General features: G+C 38.4%; 1 protein-coding gene across 2 annotated transcripts; it reads left to right on the forward strand.

Annotated features, from left to right (window-relative positions):
• Positions 1 to 421: 421 nt before the first annotated feature.
• LOC140232877 (AKT-interacting protein-like) lies at positions 422 to 22,596 on the forward strand. Of its 2 annotated transcripts, none has more exons than XM_072312990.1 (8): positions 422 to 472; positions 2,941 to 3,089; positions 12,994 to 13,181; positions 14,988 to 15,052; positions 16,584 to 16,684; positions 17,636 to 17,823; positions 19,192 to 19,360; positions 22,364 to 22,596. In XM_072312990.1, exons 2-8 carry the CDS (start codon positions 3,063 to 3,065, stop codon positions 22,454 to 22,456), a joined length of 831 nt encoding a protein of 276 aa, XP_072169091.1. In that variant the 5' UTR covers positions 422 to 472; positions 2,941 to 3,062; the 3' UTR covers positions 22,457 to 22,596. The 2 variants fall into 2 exon arrangements, with proteins under 2 accessions (XP_072169091.1, XP_072169092.1); XM_072312991.1 differs by having other exon boundaries at positions 19,192 to 19,375; positions 22,364 to 22,462.
• Positions 22,597 to 22,889: the final 293 nt, after the last annotated feature.

Here is a 22,889-nt window from a genome sequence, read left to right on the forward strand (position 1 = left end):
AGAAAGAAAGAAAGAAAGAAAGAAAGAAAGAAAGAAAGAAAGAAAGAAAGAAAGAAAGAAAGAAAGAAAGAAAGAAAGAAAAAGAAAGAAAGAAAGAGAGTAAAACAAAAACTATATAGTAATACATGTACAAAATGTACAGTTGTGGTTCACAAAGCGACCACACTCTATTACAACCAGCAGATGGCGCTCTCACCAGTGCCGTATATACGGCACTGGTATGATGCACTGGTATGATGGCAGTGGAGGTAGCGTACAACAATCTTTGGTTACAGTCTTTTCGTACACAGTAATGGTTTGATCCCGTGCACGTGAATTTACGTTAGTACAGTAATCTCATTGTTACAAATGTGCAGTGACGACTAGACTAGCTTCGCAGCTCAAGGGCTAAGAAGTCTAATCAACACTCAGAAATTGGGAAACATCGTCCGTGCAGGCTTCATTTACGGAACTGAAACATTTTTAAGACGGAGTAAGCACGAGTAGAGAGTAAAGATCAAGATTGATAAAAGTAAAAGTGGTCATTACGTCAATGTTGTTAGAAAGACGAAAAGAGCAATTCTATGACTGGTCCCGAGTGGAAGACATACTGTATTGTACGCGGGCCGTGGGATAGTGCTCAGTCAGTGGTCAGAGGCTTGTCCCGTCATCATTTCATCGTACCAGACTTCGGGCTTTTTCTACGGCCGGACAAACACTATCAAACACTCCTACTTCTCTTTAGCTGTACTAGCGGTCGAGTAGTCAATACATTTTTAATGATTTGTAGATCTCCGCTGCACTTCTGAGTCTGTGTTCCCCACGGCCCAGGCCAGGGCACGTAATTTTTAACTGTTCACAGCTCACAGAGTCACAGTGAACGTCAATTTCAAATGTTTCAAATGGATAGCCGGATAGCCTACAGGACTGACAGTCCTTTTAGAATATTGTAAAGCAAGATCTAACTGTATATATTTGCGGCATGAAATTTTCATGAATTAAGAAAGGTGACAGCCTTTTTTGTGGCATGACATTTTCGTGAACTGCCACTGGATGGACAAAAACTTTTGGATGCATTTTTAACGGGGCTGCCAACTCTCATGCATTGAGCGTGAGACTCACGCAATTCAACCAATTTTGACTGTCTCACTCTGATAAATGAAATCTCACGCTAAACTCCCAAAATGGAATGTACATGACTACAAATATAAATATATCTCTAAATTCTCTGATATTCCGAATATCGATACAGGTATGCCCAAGCCCAAAATTTCGAGAGTTTCCCGCGCTGGTGTAAAGCTTAACCAATAAATAATCGTTTTCGGTTCGCGCGCAAAGACGAGCTATTGGATTACGATTGGTTTTTACCTATACTGCGTGAGCGTAGCTTGTACTTTTGGCAAATCACAGTACAGGTATGGCTATGACGTGTGCTTTACATCGCTTTACATACACTGACTGTGTACCGGTAGTATGTACATACTGCCGCACAGCAGGCCGCCAGACGCTAGCCAGGAGGTCGCTTCGCTCCCTCGCAGTGTCTCATGCCAAACTCTCACTCGAGGTTGGCAGCCCTGTTTTTAATCATCTTGGCTCTAGCGAAATTTGTGAAATTGAATGCACACAAATGTTTCTGAGATGGCAAGTTTTCCAATTGGCTGGTGGTAGTGAGAAACTGCGATTTAGCGAAGCAAGCGAAGGGGGGGGGGGAGGCCGAGGGAGGGAGCAGATGTCATCTCCTGTTTTGACTCTTGAGCTTTTTCATTTTGAAATTCAAAATCGTGCAGTTTTGTGCGCACTTTATTCAGTTTTACTTGCATTATTCTCATGTATTTGATGTAGAAGAAGGCATCATTTTCGAGCCTTTTTGCCCAAATTTTGGTCGAAGCTGAAGGAGTCTAATGAATGATATGACTTGTGTTAGTTGTAGTACTAGTACTAGTAGTAGTAGTAGATCCATGGCACAATTTTTAGAGACTTCTTTTGATTATCTCTACTTACAAATACAATGGCATGCCATAAAAATGAGAATAATTTTATGATACAGTGCATATACTATGATCTAGGGGCTACCTGGCAATACTTTTTGTAGATCTACATGTACTGTACTAAATGTACCGTAGAATCTACATTGGTCTTCCTGCCACATTTTCCCCCCTTTTTTCCCCTTTTTTTTTCCTTCTGGGAGGCATGAGAAATTGATTGCTGGGTAAGTTAGTGTAAGATGGGTTGCTGGGAAGTGAGACTTGGTATGTCTGACATTTTTAGTTCTGCAGTACATTGTATGCTGTTGGAATATGTCACTTATGTGTAGAAGGTGCCAGGTCTACTGCAATCAATGCATTACCACTGGCTTGTTAGAGTGGCAGGAAATCAAAGTGTAACAAATATAATTCACAGTTTAGGAGAAAACTATTTTTCACAGAGTCTCATGGGCACAAATTTCGCAAGTCAGCTGATATTTGTGAAACCAACAAACAATTTGAAATTAGGCTTGAGTAAACAGTGAGTGAAACACTCATGCATTGTGCACCTCCTGTGTGGGAGATTACCGACTTTTCTCTATTTGTTATATTTTTTTATTAATAAAGGAGAAATGATGCTTCTTATTCAATCTGTGTGGCTCTTAATCACAGAATAACTGTTCACAAAATTACCTAAAACTCGAAGTACTTTGTCCCAATATCTTAGATAATGGCATAGACAGTAGCTTCCATGTGAGCGTCGTGTCTAATAGAGTCGTCAACTACACGTACAACATGTAGTGTCTTCGTAATCAAATGTGTATAAGTTATCAATATGATACTGAAAGTATGACTGAGCACTGTCCAGTAATGCAGCATGAAATTCTATCTGATTAGTGAACCTTAATCCTAAGTTTGTGGAATTTATGCATTTTTATCTAATGAATGTTGGAATAAATTATGTTCACTGACTATATTTTCATCTTTCATCTAACAGGATCTGGTGATCTTTGTCAACAGTCTACCTCAGGACATCTGTTCAAACATGATTACCTCCTTTACGACTCCATGTTTGTGTTTATAGTCACCCATGCTGAACCACCCGCAGTCGCCTAGATAATGACATCTGAAGCCAACAAGCACAAAGTAAGCAATTCAGCACTTGCCTCAAACAAGCTAGATGATCATCTATTATATTAAAACCCCAATGAAGATTGGTGGTTGGTTACTTGCCCAGTGCATAAATACATGGCTAAATAACGCATGTCATCCGTTACTTTAAAAACTCTACTTTGATCAACACACATGCAATATCATCATCATTATGATTTTGTGTCAGGTACAGGTGTACCTTAAATTTTTGTCATGTGGATATATGCTTCAAAAGCTGTTATCAATTTCTCTCCCCTTGGTTTATAACCAAAAACTATAAATAGAAGTCACATTTTTGGTTGATGATGTGACAGTTTCAACCTCTCTCCCACTTGAAGTCATTTTTATTAGAATATCACTTTAAAAGTCTACAATGATTTGATGTAGCGATTTCATGTCGTTACCCTCCCCCAAAAAATAAAAGAAGGAAACTTTGATGAAAATTTCAGGTACAGTTCTATGTGAGCCATAGGCTGTGATGACATCATCATATCTGCCAATTTCAGTAGGCCCATGTTGGTGCGACCACCAATGCTAGGACTTCTAAAATCTGTCTTACAAAGAATATCATGATACTTGGTCATTATATATCAAGAGCTGACATCTCCACTGAACATTTCTCACTTTCCTAGAGGTAAAGCCAGGGGATGCCATTCTAGAGACCAACAAAAAATATTCTTTATTGACAGTTCAAAGAAAAAGGACACGCATGTGTGTATACACACACACACACACACACACACACACACACACACACACACACACACACACACACACACACACAAAATGTCCAAAGTTAACAGTGTGGTGGGAAGTGGTCACCGAGGATCTGGCAGATTATGGCAGTATTTTAGGAATGGTTGCGATTAAGCTGACAACAATGTCAATGTGAGAATGAATTTATTCACCCACCTCGGTTTGAACTGATCTTGGTGGAACATCTGCCTTTCTGTCCATCTGGTTTTACTGTAGATATTATAAAGAAACATTACCCCTAAAGTTCTTGATTATGGTGTAGAATTGCTATATATTGTAATTGTAAATTTGTGCATGTCTTAAATGGAATAGAAGATCAAATATAAATTTGCAACTTCATCGACTCCCATGTACTGCACAACTCAAATTGTGCTGAAATTTTAGTATTCTGGATGAAGTCCCAATGTCATGTAATATTTTCAGATTTTACAGTGACTGCATTCTCACACATTAAAAGAAAGAGCAAAACATTACTAAACATACAACTTTGTAACAGAAGCCCCTATATTTCTTTTCCAACAGAAGAGAGGAATTGTCAACAAATTTGATCTAATCAGGCAGTTTGTCAAATGAAATACTTGATCAAATCAACATTTTATGCATCCCCATACAATGTATGTACATTATACATCAAACTTCATATGAAACCATCCCCTGAATGTGCAAAGGTCTGGCTGTCCCATTTTGCATGTGTGCATAATGTACGTGCAACACTGCATGCTGGCCCTGGTCCGACGGTCTAGACCGGTAAAAATCATCGCCGGACCAGTAATTTTTCAGGATTGGACCAGTAAAAATTGGAAAACTGAGTACCTAGTTGTAGTGGTCCAACAGACAGGCCAGACCAGTGTGTTTGTGTGTTTTTGTATACCGGTACCGTACACTGTATGTGTGCTTGTCCTTGGCTCTTCATTTGTAGAGACTATTGTTTGTGGTGTACATAGTGGATAACAATGCCTTGGTATCATGGGGGGGGGGGGGGGGGGAGGGGGGCGGGGATGATCATGAGTTGCTCTGTGCTATTAATGTCTACAGTGTCTGGTTGAATGCACACTAGACTGTAGAACAATGGTTTCAAAGAACATTGTACGTGGAAGATTTGTATGAGTCATGGTACTACATTGACGAAATCAAAGTAAATTGTGAATTCACACTGAGCATTGAAGCAAATGAATGCAGCCCAGCAGTCTCACACACTGTGGCATGTGGTACAATGGTATTGGAGTGTCCGACCCCCACAGACTTTAAAAATAGCCAAATGGGCATTGAAAATAATTGACAGTGATGCTGATGACCGTTCTTTCTAAAGTGCACTCTGATTACCTCAAAATCTAATATATTGATGACCTGTAGAGTCAGCTATATCCTGACATTGAAGAAAAGTAGAAAACAATCACAATGTGTTTTAAGACTAAAGAGTTGTATAGTTTTCAATTGTTGTACCTCAAATGGCATCGTAAAGTCAACATCTATTTGTTCTCAAACCATCCAGCCACTGCCTGTCCCATGATACTGCAATTCACTCCCGTTATAACGAACACGGCTATAACATACACGTGTACGCTTCATCTCTATCTCCCAAACAGAATGACCAGTTGCAATCTGACAATTGTACATGCAGGAATCGTGCCTTCCCCTTTAAATACGTAGTTTACAAGGCAAGTCAGAGTCATTCTACTGTTCAAAGTTAAAGCTTTGATTTTGGGAACAGAATTTCTGCTCTGTTGTGAAAGTACAACTCCATGAAAAACGGCAGTGAGGAACTATTTTAGCTTAAAATCAGAGTGTACAGTGTAGGTTCAGAGAAAATGCATGATACAACAGTTGCCATTCTTATTGTTTATATTCTATGGAATGCTATTAGTAGTTTCAGCTTCTGTTTTTGTTCTTGTTTATGAAATCAAATCCATGCTTTTTTATCTTGACATTATGTAGATATCGTCCTGCAAATCCAGCTGCTAAATTAGAAGTACCAGTATTTCAATTTAGTTTGCTCAGTGAATCATGACCATGGCAGTATGGTTCCATTATGAGGCCCAGATACAGAACTTTGTAAATTCTTCGACGGAGGTTCAGCTTCAGTGAAGACGATATTTGATGAATGCCAGTGACGCGGCAACAACCATTCCTGTCCCTACCAGTAGCTTGGTGTTGCATGTCAGTCATACTGCATTCTTGTACCAGTTACAACCTCTTTTTGTTTTGTTTCTTTTGTTTGGTTTATTGTGTGTGTGTTGTTTTTGTTAGTGTGTGGGCTTGAGCTTGTATGCCTGAGACAAAACATAAAATACTGTATTAAAGGAAGGACTTTACCATCATAGCGACATTCTTCAAACTTGCTATTAAATAGGTTTACATCCAGCAAATCTGTCATAAACACTAAGTGTACAAAAGCAGTTACATTGGTACAAGAGGAGTTTAGCCTAGGTTCAATCAATCTGACTGATATCATTGTTTGTGATCAAAATGGATACAATGTACATACTTATGTCCATGTATATACATGTACTAAAGAAGTATGCAAGTGAAGTTTAGAATAATTTTTGGGATAAAACCTGTTTACACACGATCTTCTGTATGAAGACTGATCACCCTAATGGTGTTCTGTAGCTTGCACACGTACGGTTGTAAGTCCCCATCATGTCTTTTATTAGGTTAGTTTTAAGTACTACTAGCCTTCAACATCCATGGTCCAAAGTACATTGTATGTGATGAATGTGCACATCTACATCTAAGACCTGCCATTATGTAATCCTGATAGAGAAGTGCACTAGATACAATGTACATTGTAAGTCCAAGAAAACTGCAAAGCCCTCAGATTATTGATTAAAGTCGAGAAAGATAAGTTTTGATATTTGTTCAATACAAAACTTTTGTTACCTTGACTACCTCCAATCTGAATTTGAAAGAATAGCAGTGTTTCTTGAATTGAAAACTTTTCTTTTTTTTTTCTGAAGAGTTGCTACCATCGTATGGTGTTTTGAAGTGACCAATTGTTCATCAATATCTAATTTTGTTCCTATTTCACTACATCTATTACCATCAAAGCCAGTTATCTCAAAACTGTTTCAATGTGGCTCCTGCTGTTCTCACCTTTTCTTGGATAGATTTTTGAAAATATGAGTTTGACACAATGTCTTTGGAAGGCTTCAAAGCAACCCTTGGATACTTAATTTAGGAAATGTACAAAATTAGTGTTCCACAACTGTATGGATACAAGAAGGCTTTTGTGTCTTGGAGCTGTCAGAACAAAACTTTGTCAACTTGTTTGGCAGTACATTGTACTTGACATTTTGATTGATGTTTTTGATGTTTGTATGTTTGTTTGGTGTTTTGTTTTGGTTTTTTTTTTTTTGCTGAGGTGCTTTCCCTTTTTCTTGTGAGATTATGTTGCTCTCAACATAGTACATTGTTACCTCAAAATCACAGACATACAATAATTAGCTGTGAAAACATTCATCTAGGACTCTTTGGCTGAAACTCAAAAACTTTGTATCAGTTCAAATAATGGTCACTTTCAGTTGAACTACATTGTTCCTCCTGCCTGAATTCCAAAATGTAGATATTGTTTGTTGTAAATTTTTTTTTTTTTGAAGCCTGTTAGTAAAACTTAACTGACCTTTACTGTGCGAGATGCTTAGATTTAAAATGCGTGATCATTGGCATGCTTATGATACTAATGACAAGTGTGTACTTTTGCGCTTTGGATACATGAACGGTGTCACCTGGTGCTCATCTTTCTTATCATTTCTTCAGTTTGATTATTATAAGGGGCAATTCCATGGGAATGTGGACATGGCACTAAAATTTCAAGTTTATTATATTGCAAAAGAATTACTCATTATGTATTACCCATATATTGAAGTTGAAGAAACTCAAAGAATTATATCAATCGGTCAAATATTTCCCGAGAAACAGCTATAAATGTTCAAGACAATTTTTCAGTCATCCAAATTGCTAAAATGCATGCTTAACTTGAAATACATTTTTTTTTAAAGAAAAATTCTGCTAGCACTTCAGTTAATTCATTTTAAAGAAGCAAACTGGTTCTACTTCAGTCTCTCATGAGAAAATTTCTATACCACCTTCAAAAAATTTTTAATCACCACCTTAAAGTTCAGGCCTTGAGCCATGTAACGCGAGTTACCGAAACAAGAAATATTTTTCATTCTGAAGGAAGCAGTGGAGGTAATTTGTTGGGAATCATAATTTTCTAAATTCATCACACCCTGATACTGTACACAGGATGTTGACTTGAATAAACACTGTCATCACATTAAAAAATGTCAATGAAAAGTGTAACGCGAGTTACTATGTAACGCGAGTTACCGGTATGTAACGCGAGTTACCGACTATAAACACAAGTTTCCACCAACGTAAGCAAATTTTAACTCTTAATTGAGCTATATTATGGTGAAAACAATCAAATCCAGTGTTATACACACTATGCTGGACTGAAACAAAGGAGAGTAGCCTAATAAACTGTGATTGTATAATACTAGCATCAAGGCCACTGATCACATGCCACATTCAGGAGTCTAGCCAGGCTTTCACTGCATGTGTACATGTACAAACATCCAGCAGTGAACGAGGTTAACCTAAAATTTATCTTCTGAAATTACTGCATTAGTATTACAGAAATTTTATTACAGAATGCTATAAAGCAGCAAGTGTTGGTTCTAATCCTTATTCGGTGGTCTAGTGAAAATGACGCCTGTCCGGAGATCAGGAGGTTGTGGGTTCGAATCCGGCCTGCTTAAGTATGTGTGCCCATGATTTTTTATCACGGCTACTAATAAAACACTGATCAATTCAGTTTTTATTATGTTGATGTAGGGCAATTTGTCAATTAGTTGCAATAATAACATCTCAATGAAAGAATTTCATGAATTTGAATAATTACGCAGTACCCGCTGCATGATATAAGGATTAGAACCAACACTTCCTGTTGGGCGGAAGTTCGGTGGTCTAGTTCCGAGATGATGCCCGTCCGGATATCAGGAGGTCTTAATAGTTAGAATACTGCTCGAGTATGCACACCCATGACTTTTTTTTATCATGGCTACTACTAAAACACTGATCAATTGAGTGCTTAATAAATTTAAGTTGATGTAGGGTAATAAGCCAGTTCGTAATGACACTGTAGCTCATGTACACATTGGTACAAATGACCTTTCTTTTCTCTCAGTTGGTTCGGCACTTCACTCTTTTTCAAAGCGGCATAATGCATAAAACTTGCCCGACATAACAATTTATGGAATTCATGTTCAAAAAAAGAATGAACTTGCATTTGGATCAGGGGATCAGAATACTCCCATCAGTTTACAATTTAGCAAGCATCCATTTCATTGTTTTGTATTGAATGCAGTAACAGCTTATTTCCTTTTATATTGCAAAATGCCATACTTGCTGTCAGGTGGATGTGCTGGCAAGCATCATTTAGATAAGGATCACATGAATAATCATCGCATCACAGATGCTTATATCAGTGAATTTACAAACCAAAATGCCTGTTGGTACAAATGAACTTTTTCTGCTCATGCGCAAAGTGGAATTACGAACTGGTCTATTTGTCAATCAGTTGCACAGAAATTAGAGTTTTCAAAAAGACAGGATTTTAATTTTTGAAAGATTATAGGCTTCTTTGTAAACTTGTCGATAGGGTTTGATACTTTTATGTTTTGTTTTTTAAAAATTTCAACATCTTTCATTTTTACACTCTGAAAATTATGTACTTATACACCTAAATCATCTGGGTATATATTCAGGGTCTCTATGAGGAGTGAAGCTCTTTTTAGTCTTAATAAACACATTCTTCTCTATCAATTGGGTTGATTAGTAAAATATTTGTTTAACATTTATTCATTTTACTATGTACTAAGCATCTCTCAAAATATTCAACACAAGATTCAGTGCCATCAGAACAGTTGTATGTCATCAATTTGTGTCACCCTGTGTTAGTGGACATAATGTAACGCGAGTTACCGTAACGCGAGTTACCGATATAAAGGCTCCCTACATTTTACCAGGTCATTGTTACTCAACTTTGATAGTGTTAATTCATGAGTCCTAACCCACTATCAATTCAAGGTAGGAAAACTTTTATCAGGATTGTATAGTATGAGGAGACTTTCCAAAAAGAGGCCTTTATAGAATTGACCATGTCCTTTTTGTGTAACGCGAGTTACCAAAATTAAATGATTCAAGAATCCCAACATGTTTGTCCTTTATTTTTCGTTTTGGATTCATTTAGTTGGTGTATGTCTACTTAACCAATGATGAAAAAAGTAACTTGTGGATCCTTCCAATTACAAAGATATTGGCTCATTATCCCATAAATGTACCCATTATTTGTAACGCGAGTTACCGTGGAATTGCCCTAAGTGAAATTTTATCAACTTTGGAAAAAAAAAAGAATCTTGGAGATGTTGATATTTACATCGTAGAAATTCAACATTGATACAATGTAACTTCATCAGGCTCTTGTGGTGTTCATTCACACATGAAATTTCTCCTGTGATTGCTGTCTGATCACTTTAATTCTGATGGTATTTGTTTGTTTACACTCTAGTTGTCATAGTATATTGAATATGAAACTCGATGAACCTCCACATATTTTTGTGGGAGGGCTCACCTTCAAAGCTGTAACGATTATAGAATGCAGGTATTTGTTGTATGTGGGAAGGAAGACCAGTGCCTCTGTGTATAAAAAGGGAAGAGTTCTGACGCAGTACGGTGTGAACGTTGGTGTGCACCTCCAAACAGTCAGCAGATCAAAGCAACTCCAAGTCATTTTTAGTGTCTTGCCTCCTGTGTGCATGTTTCTCTCGATCATTGACACGGTTTAACCTGGATTTTGTTGTCACATGTGAACAGGCCATATCTGATCACCAGTTTCCTGTGTAGGGGGAGAGCCGATCCCATCCAGAGGATGTTGCTCATAAAGTCCCATCTGTATGTGCCGATTCGGTTCTTACATTTTAGCCAGAGTTTGGCAGTGACACAGTCGCACACTTTTCCACTGAGCAGGATTTCCTTTGTCATGTTGTAGCTGCGTTCTTTTCTTTCCTTTTTTGTTGTTGAAAAAAACAATCCTTTCGTAAGGAAATTGAAAAGAGAATCTTGAACTCTTGGTTCTTTGAGTTTATCATGTTGCAACTTGTAGCAGAGGAAGATGTGTGTTGTGGTGGAACAGCTGGCTGATGGTGGAACACAACCTTGCAGCAAGCCCAGATTGTTGTGCTAGCAGAAAGGATACCATCCAGTGGGTCTGAGGGCACCCTCCTTGCAGGCTGATGTTCTTTCCTATTAAAGTTTCTGTTCTATCCTGTTGGAAATTTAGATCCATGTAGTCAGAGAACACATTGCTTGTGCGTGTCTGCTCTGTACTGAGAAGTTGCATTCGTACAATGTACCTGCTTGATTTTTACGTTAATACATGTATATTTGACCGAGCGTGCAAGGATCCTTATAGCTGTGACTCTTTTGTTGCGTGTGGATGAGTGATCCTTTGCCGGCACTCTCTACTCTTCAAGAACGGAATCAACTACACTACTGTAGTGATGGGAAATGCTCAGTATTTGGACAAGGAGTATGTGGTGGTGAGATTGCAGAATGCACACTTTTTGTGATATTTATGAGGTCACAGACATGCGTTTTGGACCAAAAGCATGCATATTGCGTCCTATGTTTTCCCTCTGTGCACTTGCGGAATTAGTGGTAATACAATATCTGTTTTAGGATGCAAACAAGAGCCTCAGTCCAGTAGCAAGATTAGACAACTTAACATGGAGAACTGATTATGTACTTAAAATAGGCTGGTAAACAGTCACTTCTCTATCTCTTACATTTCTTTGCAATGTTGTTCTTAGCTGCTGGAAAACTTGCTTAGGGTTTGCCTGACATAGCACTGACTAACATCCGGAAAGTCCCAAGAAACAAAACTGTTATATTCTGATATTGTTGTGTATCTAAAAAAAAAAAAATCATATAAGATAAAAAATATCCACTTGCCCCAATGGGCATTTGGGTATTAGAAGTGTTCTGCGTGACACAGACAAATATCCAGTTATTCTACTCTTCCAGAGCTACACTAATTATGATTTAAAGGCATAATTTACCATTTGCAGATGAAACAAAAACCCAGCATAAGTGCTTTAAAATAGTTCTAAAATGTGAGTTAGGGATAGAAACAACCACTGTAAAAATTTGAATCGGTAAAATCGATGCTAAGTATTGTTAAATATACAAAATGTGAACAATAGTTATAATAAAAAAATTTCCAGACTGAACCGTCTACAGTTACGTTTTATTGAGAAAAATACAGATATCTCCTTATATTTTAGGCTTTATCATGAAAATCCTATATGAAAGGATGTTTTGTGGTACAACAAACCTACACATATGCGTTAAATGTCATATCTTGAAATTCATTTAAATCACTGTTCCCAAAGGTAAACAGGACCTTTAAAGTTTCCCTGGCAGGTGTGTGGGATGGGCATTTACTTGCATAGCAGCATCGTGAACATGGTATTATAATGTGTATCGCAGAATTTGTGAATTTTAACATGATCAAATGACAAAAAAAGACTGACAGTTCAAATACTAAAGCATATAAATTTGAATGTTCTTCCTCCATTAAACTTACAGTATACTCTACAGTTAGAGTATTGCATATATGCATTCCTAATACATTTCCTGTACATTGTACACAATGTATTTGGCATCATTTTTATGAATGCCATATTTTGCAATTTGGAACTTGTTAAGACAAATGTGCAAGTGGTTAAATTTACAATCACAAGTCACATCAACAGGAAAGTAAAATGAATATGAAATTATAATTAGTAGTTTAAATAAAAATTTTCAAAGCAAACTTAACTCCACCTCCTGCCCCCCCCCCCCTTGAGATCCAATGCATTGCTTTCATAGTGAAATGGTACACGTAGGCTATTATAAATTCTACTGATCTCAGTCAACTAGTAACATACATTGTAATGTTATTAAATTGAAAGCACACTGCAGCCAAATATACATTGTAAAGTACATGTGTATGTGGCATACAGCTGTATGTAACAGTATTCATGTTCGTATTCTTGGTCTCATAGTATGCCCATCGTCTTTTTACTTGTTATGCCTCCAGGACAGGGATGGGGACCCTGGCCAGAGTCTGTCCAGACAGGGCAGCAAGAAGCAGCTGCCCCAGGTTCCCCGAGATGAAGGGGCCATGACTCCTCCCCGCCCGGCTGCGGTCCCCTCTCCAGCCGGCCACAATGGCAGTTCGGCATCCTACGGACAGTTTTTCCTGGAGTATGCATTGCTAGCAGAATAGTGAGTATCTTTTCCTGGCGTAAGCAGCACCATATTTTTGTCCTTTCTGTACATTTTTGTTTTGTTATGTTTTTGTTTCTGTTTTTAATAGAAAGACTTCATCATATGCAATACATGTAATGTACTATTTTACAAAATAACTGACATATTTGTACATGTCCGTCGAGCATGTTTTGCAGTTGCCATAAAGCACGTTACATGAATGTTTTACTACTGTAACTGATAACTATTTTAGATATGCAGTAACATTACCCATAATTCCAATGCATCTGCTTACTGTAAATCTGATATTATGCAGAAATAGTGCCATTCTGAAAGTTTTCAAAGCTTTCAGAAGTAATGGATTTTTTCATTTGTTCAATTCTTTTTAGCTCACCTGAGCCAAAGGCTCAAGTGAGCTATTGCGATAGCCCTTCGTCCAGCGTCCGTCGTGCATCGTGCGTCGTGCGTAAACTTTTTACATTTTCATCTTCTTCTTGAAAACCCAAAGACCGATTTTCATCAAACTTGGCAGGTAGCATCCCTAGGGGGTTAGGAACTCAATTTGTTAAAATGGGCACCATGCCCCACCCAGGGGGCCCCCAGGTGGGCCCAAACCCCCCAAAATTAAGGAATCTGTAAAAATCTTCTTCTCTAGAACCAGAAGTGATAGAGCTAAGTTAATACTATGAATTAGTACATTGATGACTGTAGTTTCAAGTTTGTTCATGGCAGAATCAGGGGTGCCCCCCTTGGGACCCAGGGGAGGAGGGGGGGGGGTGGGGAGGGGTTCTAATGGGGCCTAAATTGTACATTTTCATCTTCTTCTTGAGAACCCCAAGACCCATTTTCACCAGACTTGGCAGGTAGCATCCCTAGGGGGTTAGGAACTCTATTTGTTAAAATGGGCACCATGCCCCACCCAGGGGCCCCCAGGGGGGCCCAAACCCCCCAAAATGAAGGAATCTTACAAATCTTCTCTAGAATCAGAAGTTATAGAGATAAGATAATACTTTGAGTGAGTACATTAATGACTGTAGTTTCAAGTTTGTTCATGGCAGATTTGGGGGGGGGGGGGGGGGGGTTAGCTGGGAAGGTCCAAATGGGGGCCTGAATTGTACATTTTCATCTTCTTCTTGAAAACCTCATGATGGATTTTCGTCAAACTTGGCAGGTAGCATCCCTAGGGGGTCAGGATCTCAATTTATCAAAGTGGGCACCATGCCCCACCCAGAGGTCCCCAGCGGGCCCCAATCCCCCCCCCCCCCCCCCAAATTAAGGAATCTTAAAAAATTTGGGCCCTTATTGTACGTACATTTTCATCTTCTACTTGCGAATGCCTGATCAAAGTTTGGTAGAGCTTTGAATAATTTAGATTAGTGACTGCGTGAAAGGTGAACTTGCGATACTCAGGTGAGCGCTAGACCCGCGGGTCTCTTGTTTTTTTAATGAATGCCACTGTTTAACAAAAATGTTTCATGGATGTAAGTGTTTTTGCCATCATAGTCTATTTTTTTTTTTTTTTTTTTTTTTTTTAGATATTACATGTCCTTACTGCTTGTTGATTAAGGACACGATGCTCCTACATGCACATACAATTAAGAAAAGCATGCTGCTGCAAACTTATAGTATTTTATGCTGTTGAAATGTACATAAATCATTTAACTGCTTTTGCTTTACAGCTGTACCACATCTAGTTCAATTAACTTACAGTCAGTCCAGCTATCAGAAACCTTTGTTCAGTATAATTTTTCATCGATCATCTAATTTTGTTTCCATATATGTGTACATTCATCTTTGTTGCATATTTTATTTTTTATCCAACAGTAATAACCTACACAAACAAAAGCTGCCTGGAGTGTATGTTATACCCTCTGCAAAATCACCTCTGCGTAAGTGTCAAAGTGAAAGTTGTGGAGACAAAATGTGAACACTTGATTGATCATTTTAAGTTTCTTGCCTTTCTTACTCGCAAATACACTGTATGAAGTAAATGTGATCTTCTAGACACTGGATTTTTCTTCCAATTATGTTTGTGATGCAATATGATGAAGGTTTTCATAAGCTGTGGTGGTTTTTATTGACAACTGTAATGCAGTACAAGTGTTCAACTGCTTAAAATTTGATGAATTACAGATATTTACTGGAATTGGCATAGAGTAAGACCCTAGAGTGAACTTAAAGGCATAATTTACCATTTGCAGATGAAACAAAAACCCAGCATTAGTGCTTCAAAATGATTCTAAAATGTGAGTTAGGGATAGAAACAACCAATGTAAAAATTTGAATCAGTATAATTAGTATTAAGTATTGTTAAATATACAAAATTTGAACAATAATTATATTAAACATGTTTCCAGACTAAACTATCTACAGTTATGGTTTCATGAGAAAAACAGTGATATCTCCTTATATCTTTGGCTTTATTGCAAAAGTTTTACATGGTAGGATATGTTGTGATACAACTGACCTACACATATTCATAAAATGTGATATCTTGAACATTATTAATATCATGCTCCCAAAGGTAAACTTGTCCTTTAAGCTCAAAGAAGAAGAAGAAGAAGAAGATAGCATTCCAATTTGGGGAGTCTTTTCCTAATTATGGTAAAGAAGCTCTGTAACTGCTCTGCATGTAAACAAAAACAAAAATACTATTGGCCTTCCACTTCATAATAAAGATTAATTGTTGCAAACGAAGGCAAGGGTTTGTACCCCATTCCCATGTTAAGGCTGCTATGGTCAACTCTGTCATAAAATATTGGTGCAATGTGCACTTATACCTTTTTGGCTCCAAGGTCCCATCAACTTGTACTGCACAATCATCACAGCTTGCAGTCATTTGGGAGAAGGTGGCATTTGTGTGAATTCTGTTCCCCAGAAATGTTGCTGTTTATGTCACTGAGAATGCCCTAACATAATGATGTTAGTAGAAGAGATGAAGAGGTGAGAGAGAGAAAAAAAGAGGAGAGGGAGGTTCTGATGTTATGATTACATTTTTTGATTAATCTAGTTTTATGAGATCAGTGCTAAATTGAACATTTAACTTTAAAACCAACACAAAAGAACAATCCAATCTTCAATTGGCTGCAGCATACAATGCTCATCACTGTATAACCTGTTCCCTATGTAAAGCCCTGAAATCCCCATAGACTTTTACATGACGACCCACCAGGCTCGTGTAATTCACAGTTTACCATATTGCAGTGTTATGCCGGAAATGGGAACATAGCTAATTGGAAAGCATGAAAAACTAATAAACCCGTACCCTTTGAAATCTACAAAGCCCCATTGACTTGTAAGTACAGTAGGACCCACCAGGCTACCATATTAAAGTCCCTGTGAAAGAATCTATTGAATAGAATATGAATATTGTATTTATGATAAAGCAAGTGGTACATATTTGTATGTCTCCCTCTACAGACTGGTTCGGTGTGCTGTTCATCAGACAAGGCCTCTACCAGGATGGTGTCTTCAAATTTGACTTGCTCATTCCAGATAATTACCCAGATGGAGATTGTCCTGTGAGTCAACTGTTTTGTTGTTATTTCCCCCTATTTTTGTACCTCATTTCTGGTTTCATCAATAAATTTGACTGGTTGTGTGTCTTTATATGCATGTAGCTATAGGGAAGGTACCACTTGGTCCTGTTGGTAGCTGTTTTCTGCAGAAGACGATTTTGCAGTTTGTATTTGTTTTGTTGTTGCTGTTGCTGTTTTGTCTTGAAGTTACAACCCATCGACATTGATATTATGTATAGTGCTATCAGTATTGGCATAGTAGACCACTGTGTAAATCCCTTGCACTGCTGTATACTGTTTATCTGCATTGCAAGTATGTGAAGATTTTTATTTCCACAATTTTACAAGTTTTCAAAGATTCAATGGAGGGATATTTAAAATGAATGTACATATACAGTCTCAAGCCACTAGTGAAATTATAGGTTCCTTGATGACAGAAATTGCACGATTCTTGATACTGCAGAATCCATTTAATCTCATCTAGTGCTTAGTACTTTTGTTTATAAAGTCCAGTCCACCAGAATTTTGTTGCACATAGTCGCTCTATGTTAAAGGGGATGGCTAGTACCTGATCAGTGGGAATCAGTGGGAATGCTGGGGGATGATTGTTCCAATCCTTGTGGGATTCATTTAAGAGTACATTATATATATCTATTGTTGTGTGAAAATTATTTGCTTCAGAATGGTCTCATATTCAAGTAATGTGCAGTTTAATGTTTCCAGGCTAGCATGCCTGTACAGTGACGGGGCATTAAACTGCACATTGCTTGAATATGAGACCGTTGTGAAGCAAATAATTTTCACACAATAGATATATAATGTACTCTTAAATGAATCCCACAAGAATTGGAACAATCATCCCCCAGCATTCCCACTAATTCCCACTGATCAGTTACTAGCCATCCCCTTTAAAATCCTTCTCATCTGATCTTCCCCCTTCCATTCCCTGTACAGAGGTTAATATTCCATCCGCCCATATTCCATCCAATCATCAATCCCGCGAGCGGAGAGCTGGATGTCCGGAGGGCCTTCACGAAGTGGAAACGCAACTTCAACCGCTTGTGGCAGGTGTTGCTGTACGCGAGACGCGTCTTCTACAAGATTGACACAAAGTCACCGCTCAACCAGGAGGCAGCCACATTGTAAGCACAAGCGATCATTATAACGAACACTCTCAATACAGTGAAGTAAAAATTCAGGTCCCAAAATTCAATTGTCATCTATAATTATCCTTATGCACTTTACTATTCCGTTATAATGACATTTCTATATCAATAAAGAAAACTGCCCGTCCTAAGCATTTCGTTGTAACTGGAATCACATGTACAATACGTACACGGGAGCAAGATGAAATTTTCATAAGATGTTGCCTGCCAACAGATATTCTGTTGAAAACACAAGAAGGAGGAATAAATGAAAAAAAAAAATGTCTTAAGTGAGCAAAAGGATGGGACCAATAATGAGGCCAAACAATATCATGTTGTGTATTTGGGAGTATCAGTGTGTTGACAATAAAATGCAAAATTGCCTCCAAACTACTCTTCCTCCATTCCTTAAAAAAAAAAAAAAAGAGAAAAAAGTAAATATAAGAATCAGATTTGGTCCAGTCACCAGCACATCAAGTCTGATGAGAGAAACACATTGCTTTTGGGTGGATTTTCTGTATATGAGAGACCTCGAACAGTGCAGAAAAACATTATTAGTGTTCATCACGTGCCCAACTTTGTCAGCTATGCTAGCCCATGTCACATTTCTGGCCTTCCTGTTGCCAAATGATTCATTCTCAAAGGAAAAGAGCTGGAGTTCAGTTTCCTCTATCTGTAATGTCATAATAGATTATTCTCTGGGCACTACAATTTGTTTTTTCTCAATAATCCTTCGCACTGAGTGCTCTTGACATTGATCATTCAAAATGATGATGACATGAAAGTGAAGCTACTTCTTGTTGTTTTACTCTCTTTATAGAGGTGTGATGATTGCATCAATATCCTGTAGTCCAGTGCTTCTTAACCTTTTTCAACCTATTTTTGCTCCTTCAATTCAATCTTTTCATTTTATGTTTGCAGACATCGCGGCCCACTTTTTGAGAAGCGTGGCTGTAGACAATCCTTATTTAATTTCTTACAGAGCCTGCTAAACTGAACAGCCCAAACGTAATCTGCTTTCTCTCTCCTGAAGTAGGTGAATTTAGATTTAGATTTGCATTTTGCGAGGAAATGAGGAAGACAATGATGCAGAGCCAAAATATTTGGGTCGCATAAAAACCTAAGACATTTAGTAGCTCTGATAGGTAAGCAGTACTATAATTATTATGCACTATGAACATTTAATGTTAAAGTGCCATTTTTATGCTCAGTTGTTTTTTTTTATGCGAATCTCTGTTTTTCTCAAGTGTCTTCTACCACTCTATAAACTCCCACAAATGTGAACAGGCAGAGGGCTTAATCTTATTTACGGCAATTTAGGGATTAATGAAACGACTCTTTCTTCAATCTCATGCAATTGGCCAGGTACAATGAGGACCTCGAGATGTTCAAGTCGAAGGTCATCGAGGCGGTGGAGCGCAGTCGGAGCAAGCTGTACGACCCGCCCTACTCGGACGACCCCCATGCCTTGCGGTTCAGCCGCTGGGACGAGAGCAAACACGGGGATACGCTGCGTGCCATTACCACGCCCAAGGTATAGCGGCGCGGGGTAGGCACAAAGACAAACACTTTTTCAGACAATTTGCACTGTCTGTCTGGTCCATAATGTGGTGTGTTGCTTATTCTCGTCTCAAGTCTTACTTGTTAGTCGACCCACCTTACATGTCACAGCTCAGCCATATGTCAACCAGGCCCTGTATTCTGTAGATGTTGAATACCGGTATTTTGTGGGCGTATTGTTGTCTTAAGTTGAGAGTAACTATTATAAAGAAAAAATAACAAAAAATTAACATCCTGCCAAAATATTGCCCTCTGGTTGAGTGATTACTATTATGATATTAAAAATTATGGGCCCCAACATTGTGTCTGAAAGTCGGGCAGAGGGAGGGCACTGTGTCACACAGTGTCCATGTGATGCTGTCTACAATATTTCTCATTTCTTTATTTTTTTTGCTAGTAAAAACATTCTGTAATAGCAGCAATTTCTTGTGGTTTTCAAGCTTGACAGGGTAAGCTAGATAGCGTATGTTTTTACATTTAGGTGATGATCATGTCAATTGAGAGAGCACTTCAAACGGTTTTTCACTGCACAGCAGATAAGGGGTTTGTCCGTTCATACTATGGTAAAAAGCAACAGGTCCTCAGTTTAAATTGACTATATTTTTCCACTAATTGTACGTACCCAGAATGTGCCACAATTCAAATCAACCCATTTAAGGCTAGTCCCGATTATTCTCCGGCTGGGGTAAATGGGAAATGTGTGATATAGGAAAATATTAAAGCCTGTCTTTAACAGGTTAATATTTCCACTTTCACACCATTCACCACATATCACACAAGTAATTAATGCAATGATCAGAGCACTATCTGGAGTACCAAAGTGATGATATCACAGTCTTTCGTTGGAGCTTGGGTTGAAGCCAGGTATGCACATAAACCCTCGGGCCAAGTGAGGTTTATTGAGAATCGGTTTCCGTGGTGATGAGTGGCTATGGCATCACACTACCCAAATAGCTTAAAGGTGCATAGTCCCGGTAGTTTAGAGGGCGCTGTTGATGATACTACCAATCACTGTTAGCATTGATACAAAGGTTACCGAAGTTGAGCTGTCATCAAGAGTATAGTGCGTAGGTGCTGCCAAAGTAACGTTGCCTTTGTTGTCTTCTCTGCGCATCGTGCAGTCTGTAGTAATGCCAGGGTGCGTGCATATGTGCTTGTTATTATGACATCACAAAAGAAGTTTGCAAAAGCTGTCATCCCCCTCAGCCGAATCATGAGCCGAACTGTGATTGGACCACTGACTACAGTGAATCTGACTTGGGGAAATGGGCCACAGCGTAAGCGCTATTATAAAGAGGAGTCGATAGCATAGGTCTCTGTAGGAAACTTGCGCCGTGCGCCCGCGTACGCATTTGACTAAACCACCGGGACCATGTACCTTTAACACGAAACTGCAAATGAATCCTATGCTGGGAATGTTATTCCATGGTAGGAAGTTTTTAGTGCAACAGAGCATAGCAGTTTGTTGATTATAGTAGTTTGTTTTAGTGTTTAAAGCCAAAGAGGATGTAATTATACTCACTACCTATAGAGACAAACCATGTTTAAAGGGAAGATAAACCCCAGAACAATGTGGATTGAGTGAAAGCAGCAACATTAGTAGAACACATCAGTGAAAGTTTGAAGAAAATCGGACAGTCGATGCAAAAGTTATGAATTTTTAAAGTTTTGATGTTGGAACCGCTGGATGAGGAGACTACTAGAGGTTATGACGTATGAGTGGACTACAATATCAAGAAAATATAAAGAAAATACTACAAAAATCCATTTTTCATGAAAATTACAAATTCCATCACCTTGATATTGACATATGTTAAGGGTAGCAATTATTCCCCCTGCTTTCTGAAAGCGGTTGGTCCACTGCTCTTTCATAATTCTAGAAAAGTGAATTTTTGTTGAATATCCTTTATATTTTCTTTGTATTGTTGTCCACTCATACGTCATATCCTCTAGTAGTCTCCTCATCCAGCGGTTCCAACACCAAAACTTTAAAAATTCATAACTTTTGTATCGATTGTCCGATTTTTCTCAAACTTTCACTGATGTGTTCTACGAATGTTGCTGCTTTCACTCAATCCACACTGCTCTTTGGGTTTACCTTCCCTTTAATGTCTATGATCAAAAGAAGGGTTGGTGTGCCCTATTTTATGGTGGACTTCGTTCTGCGCCTTGTACTCTGTACACTCAAAGAACAGTTTTTCATGGTGTCTTCACACCTTGGCTGTTACTATGCTAGAGAGGAGTGCTAGCTTGAGGGCAAGCCTAGCGCCTTGCTCCTCGAACTCACAGAACATTTGTACAGAGTACATTGCAAGTAAAGCACTCTAGTACCTCCTAGTATACGTAAAACCTCTTTGCCTTTACCTGAGCTTAGCGTGAGTTACTGCCAGCAGTATGTGTTTGCTCAGTGTTTGTGTGCACAACCTCTCAGATAGCCTTTGACCTGTCAGGTTTCTGTCCACATCATTTTGTGAAAAAAAAAAAAAAAAAAAAAAATGATAATGCCGTTTCACTTGATCTGTGGTACCATTCCGTTATTGACAAAGTAAAAACAGCTATGTGATGGGTTTGCATGCATTATTTTTAACTCATTCCCAATGAATGTAAAAAACTCCATGAATGTTAATTGCACAGGACCTCCCAGGTTATTTCAAGCTCTAGGGTTATTAAGTCTGTCATTACAATGCCACTGACAGACAGACCCACAAAAGATAGCAATGATGTCTTTGAGCTGTCCTACGCCGCCCCCCCCCCCCCCCCCCCCCCCCCCCCCCCGGATACTGAGTTTACCCAACTTGAACTCTACGCAACTTATACTTTTGAATGAGAATGGCACTCTTGTTCTTGCTTTTCACTTGTCAGCTTCTAAATGTTGCTCTCTGTAGAATTGTGGTGTAGGACGTCATGCTTTGTAGCACAGCATACCTTCTAATTATTTTTTTCTTTTATTTTGTTTTTCGCTCTCTTGTTGTATCAGAAATCTCAGGAGGAGTCTGGAACCAAGAATGCTCAGACCTCAGGCCTCTCATGGGTGAAGCCAGGAACTATCCAAATATTCAGCAAAGACTGAGCGTGGTACTATCTTCATGAATTTTTTTCTTTTTTTAAATCATATTGGTACTTGTAGTTGTTGGTAGTATTTAATAGGAGAAACACTCAACGAGTGTAGAAAATGCAGTCTCTTTTCTAATTGTCCGCTTTATTTCTTTTGTCACATATTGACATGATTTTTTTTTTCGTTTTGTTTCATTTGTTTATTTGTTTTGATTTTTTTTTTTTTGGGGGGGGGCGATGGATTAGGAGTTGTGAAGACTAAAGCCAATAATAAACATTGCGGAAGGTGGTGGTTGCCTGTACACATAAAGAAAAGAAAGGACAACTTCAGATATATAATTCCACTAGTTTTTCGTACAAAGACTACAATATTCAACTGATGAAGGAGAGCATTATTCTGCTTCTCATACAAAGTAATCAGTTACCTTTCAGAAAGTTGTGAGCATGTA

This window comes from Diadema setosum, chromosome 9, assembly GCF_964275005.1.
Source record: "Diadema setosum chromosome 9, eeDiaSeto1, whole genome shotgun sequence".
In the NCBI taxonomy this organism is placed as follows: Eukaryota; Metazoa; Echinodermata; class Echinoidea; order Diadematoida; family Diadematidae; genus Diadema; species Diadema setosum.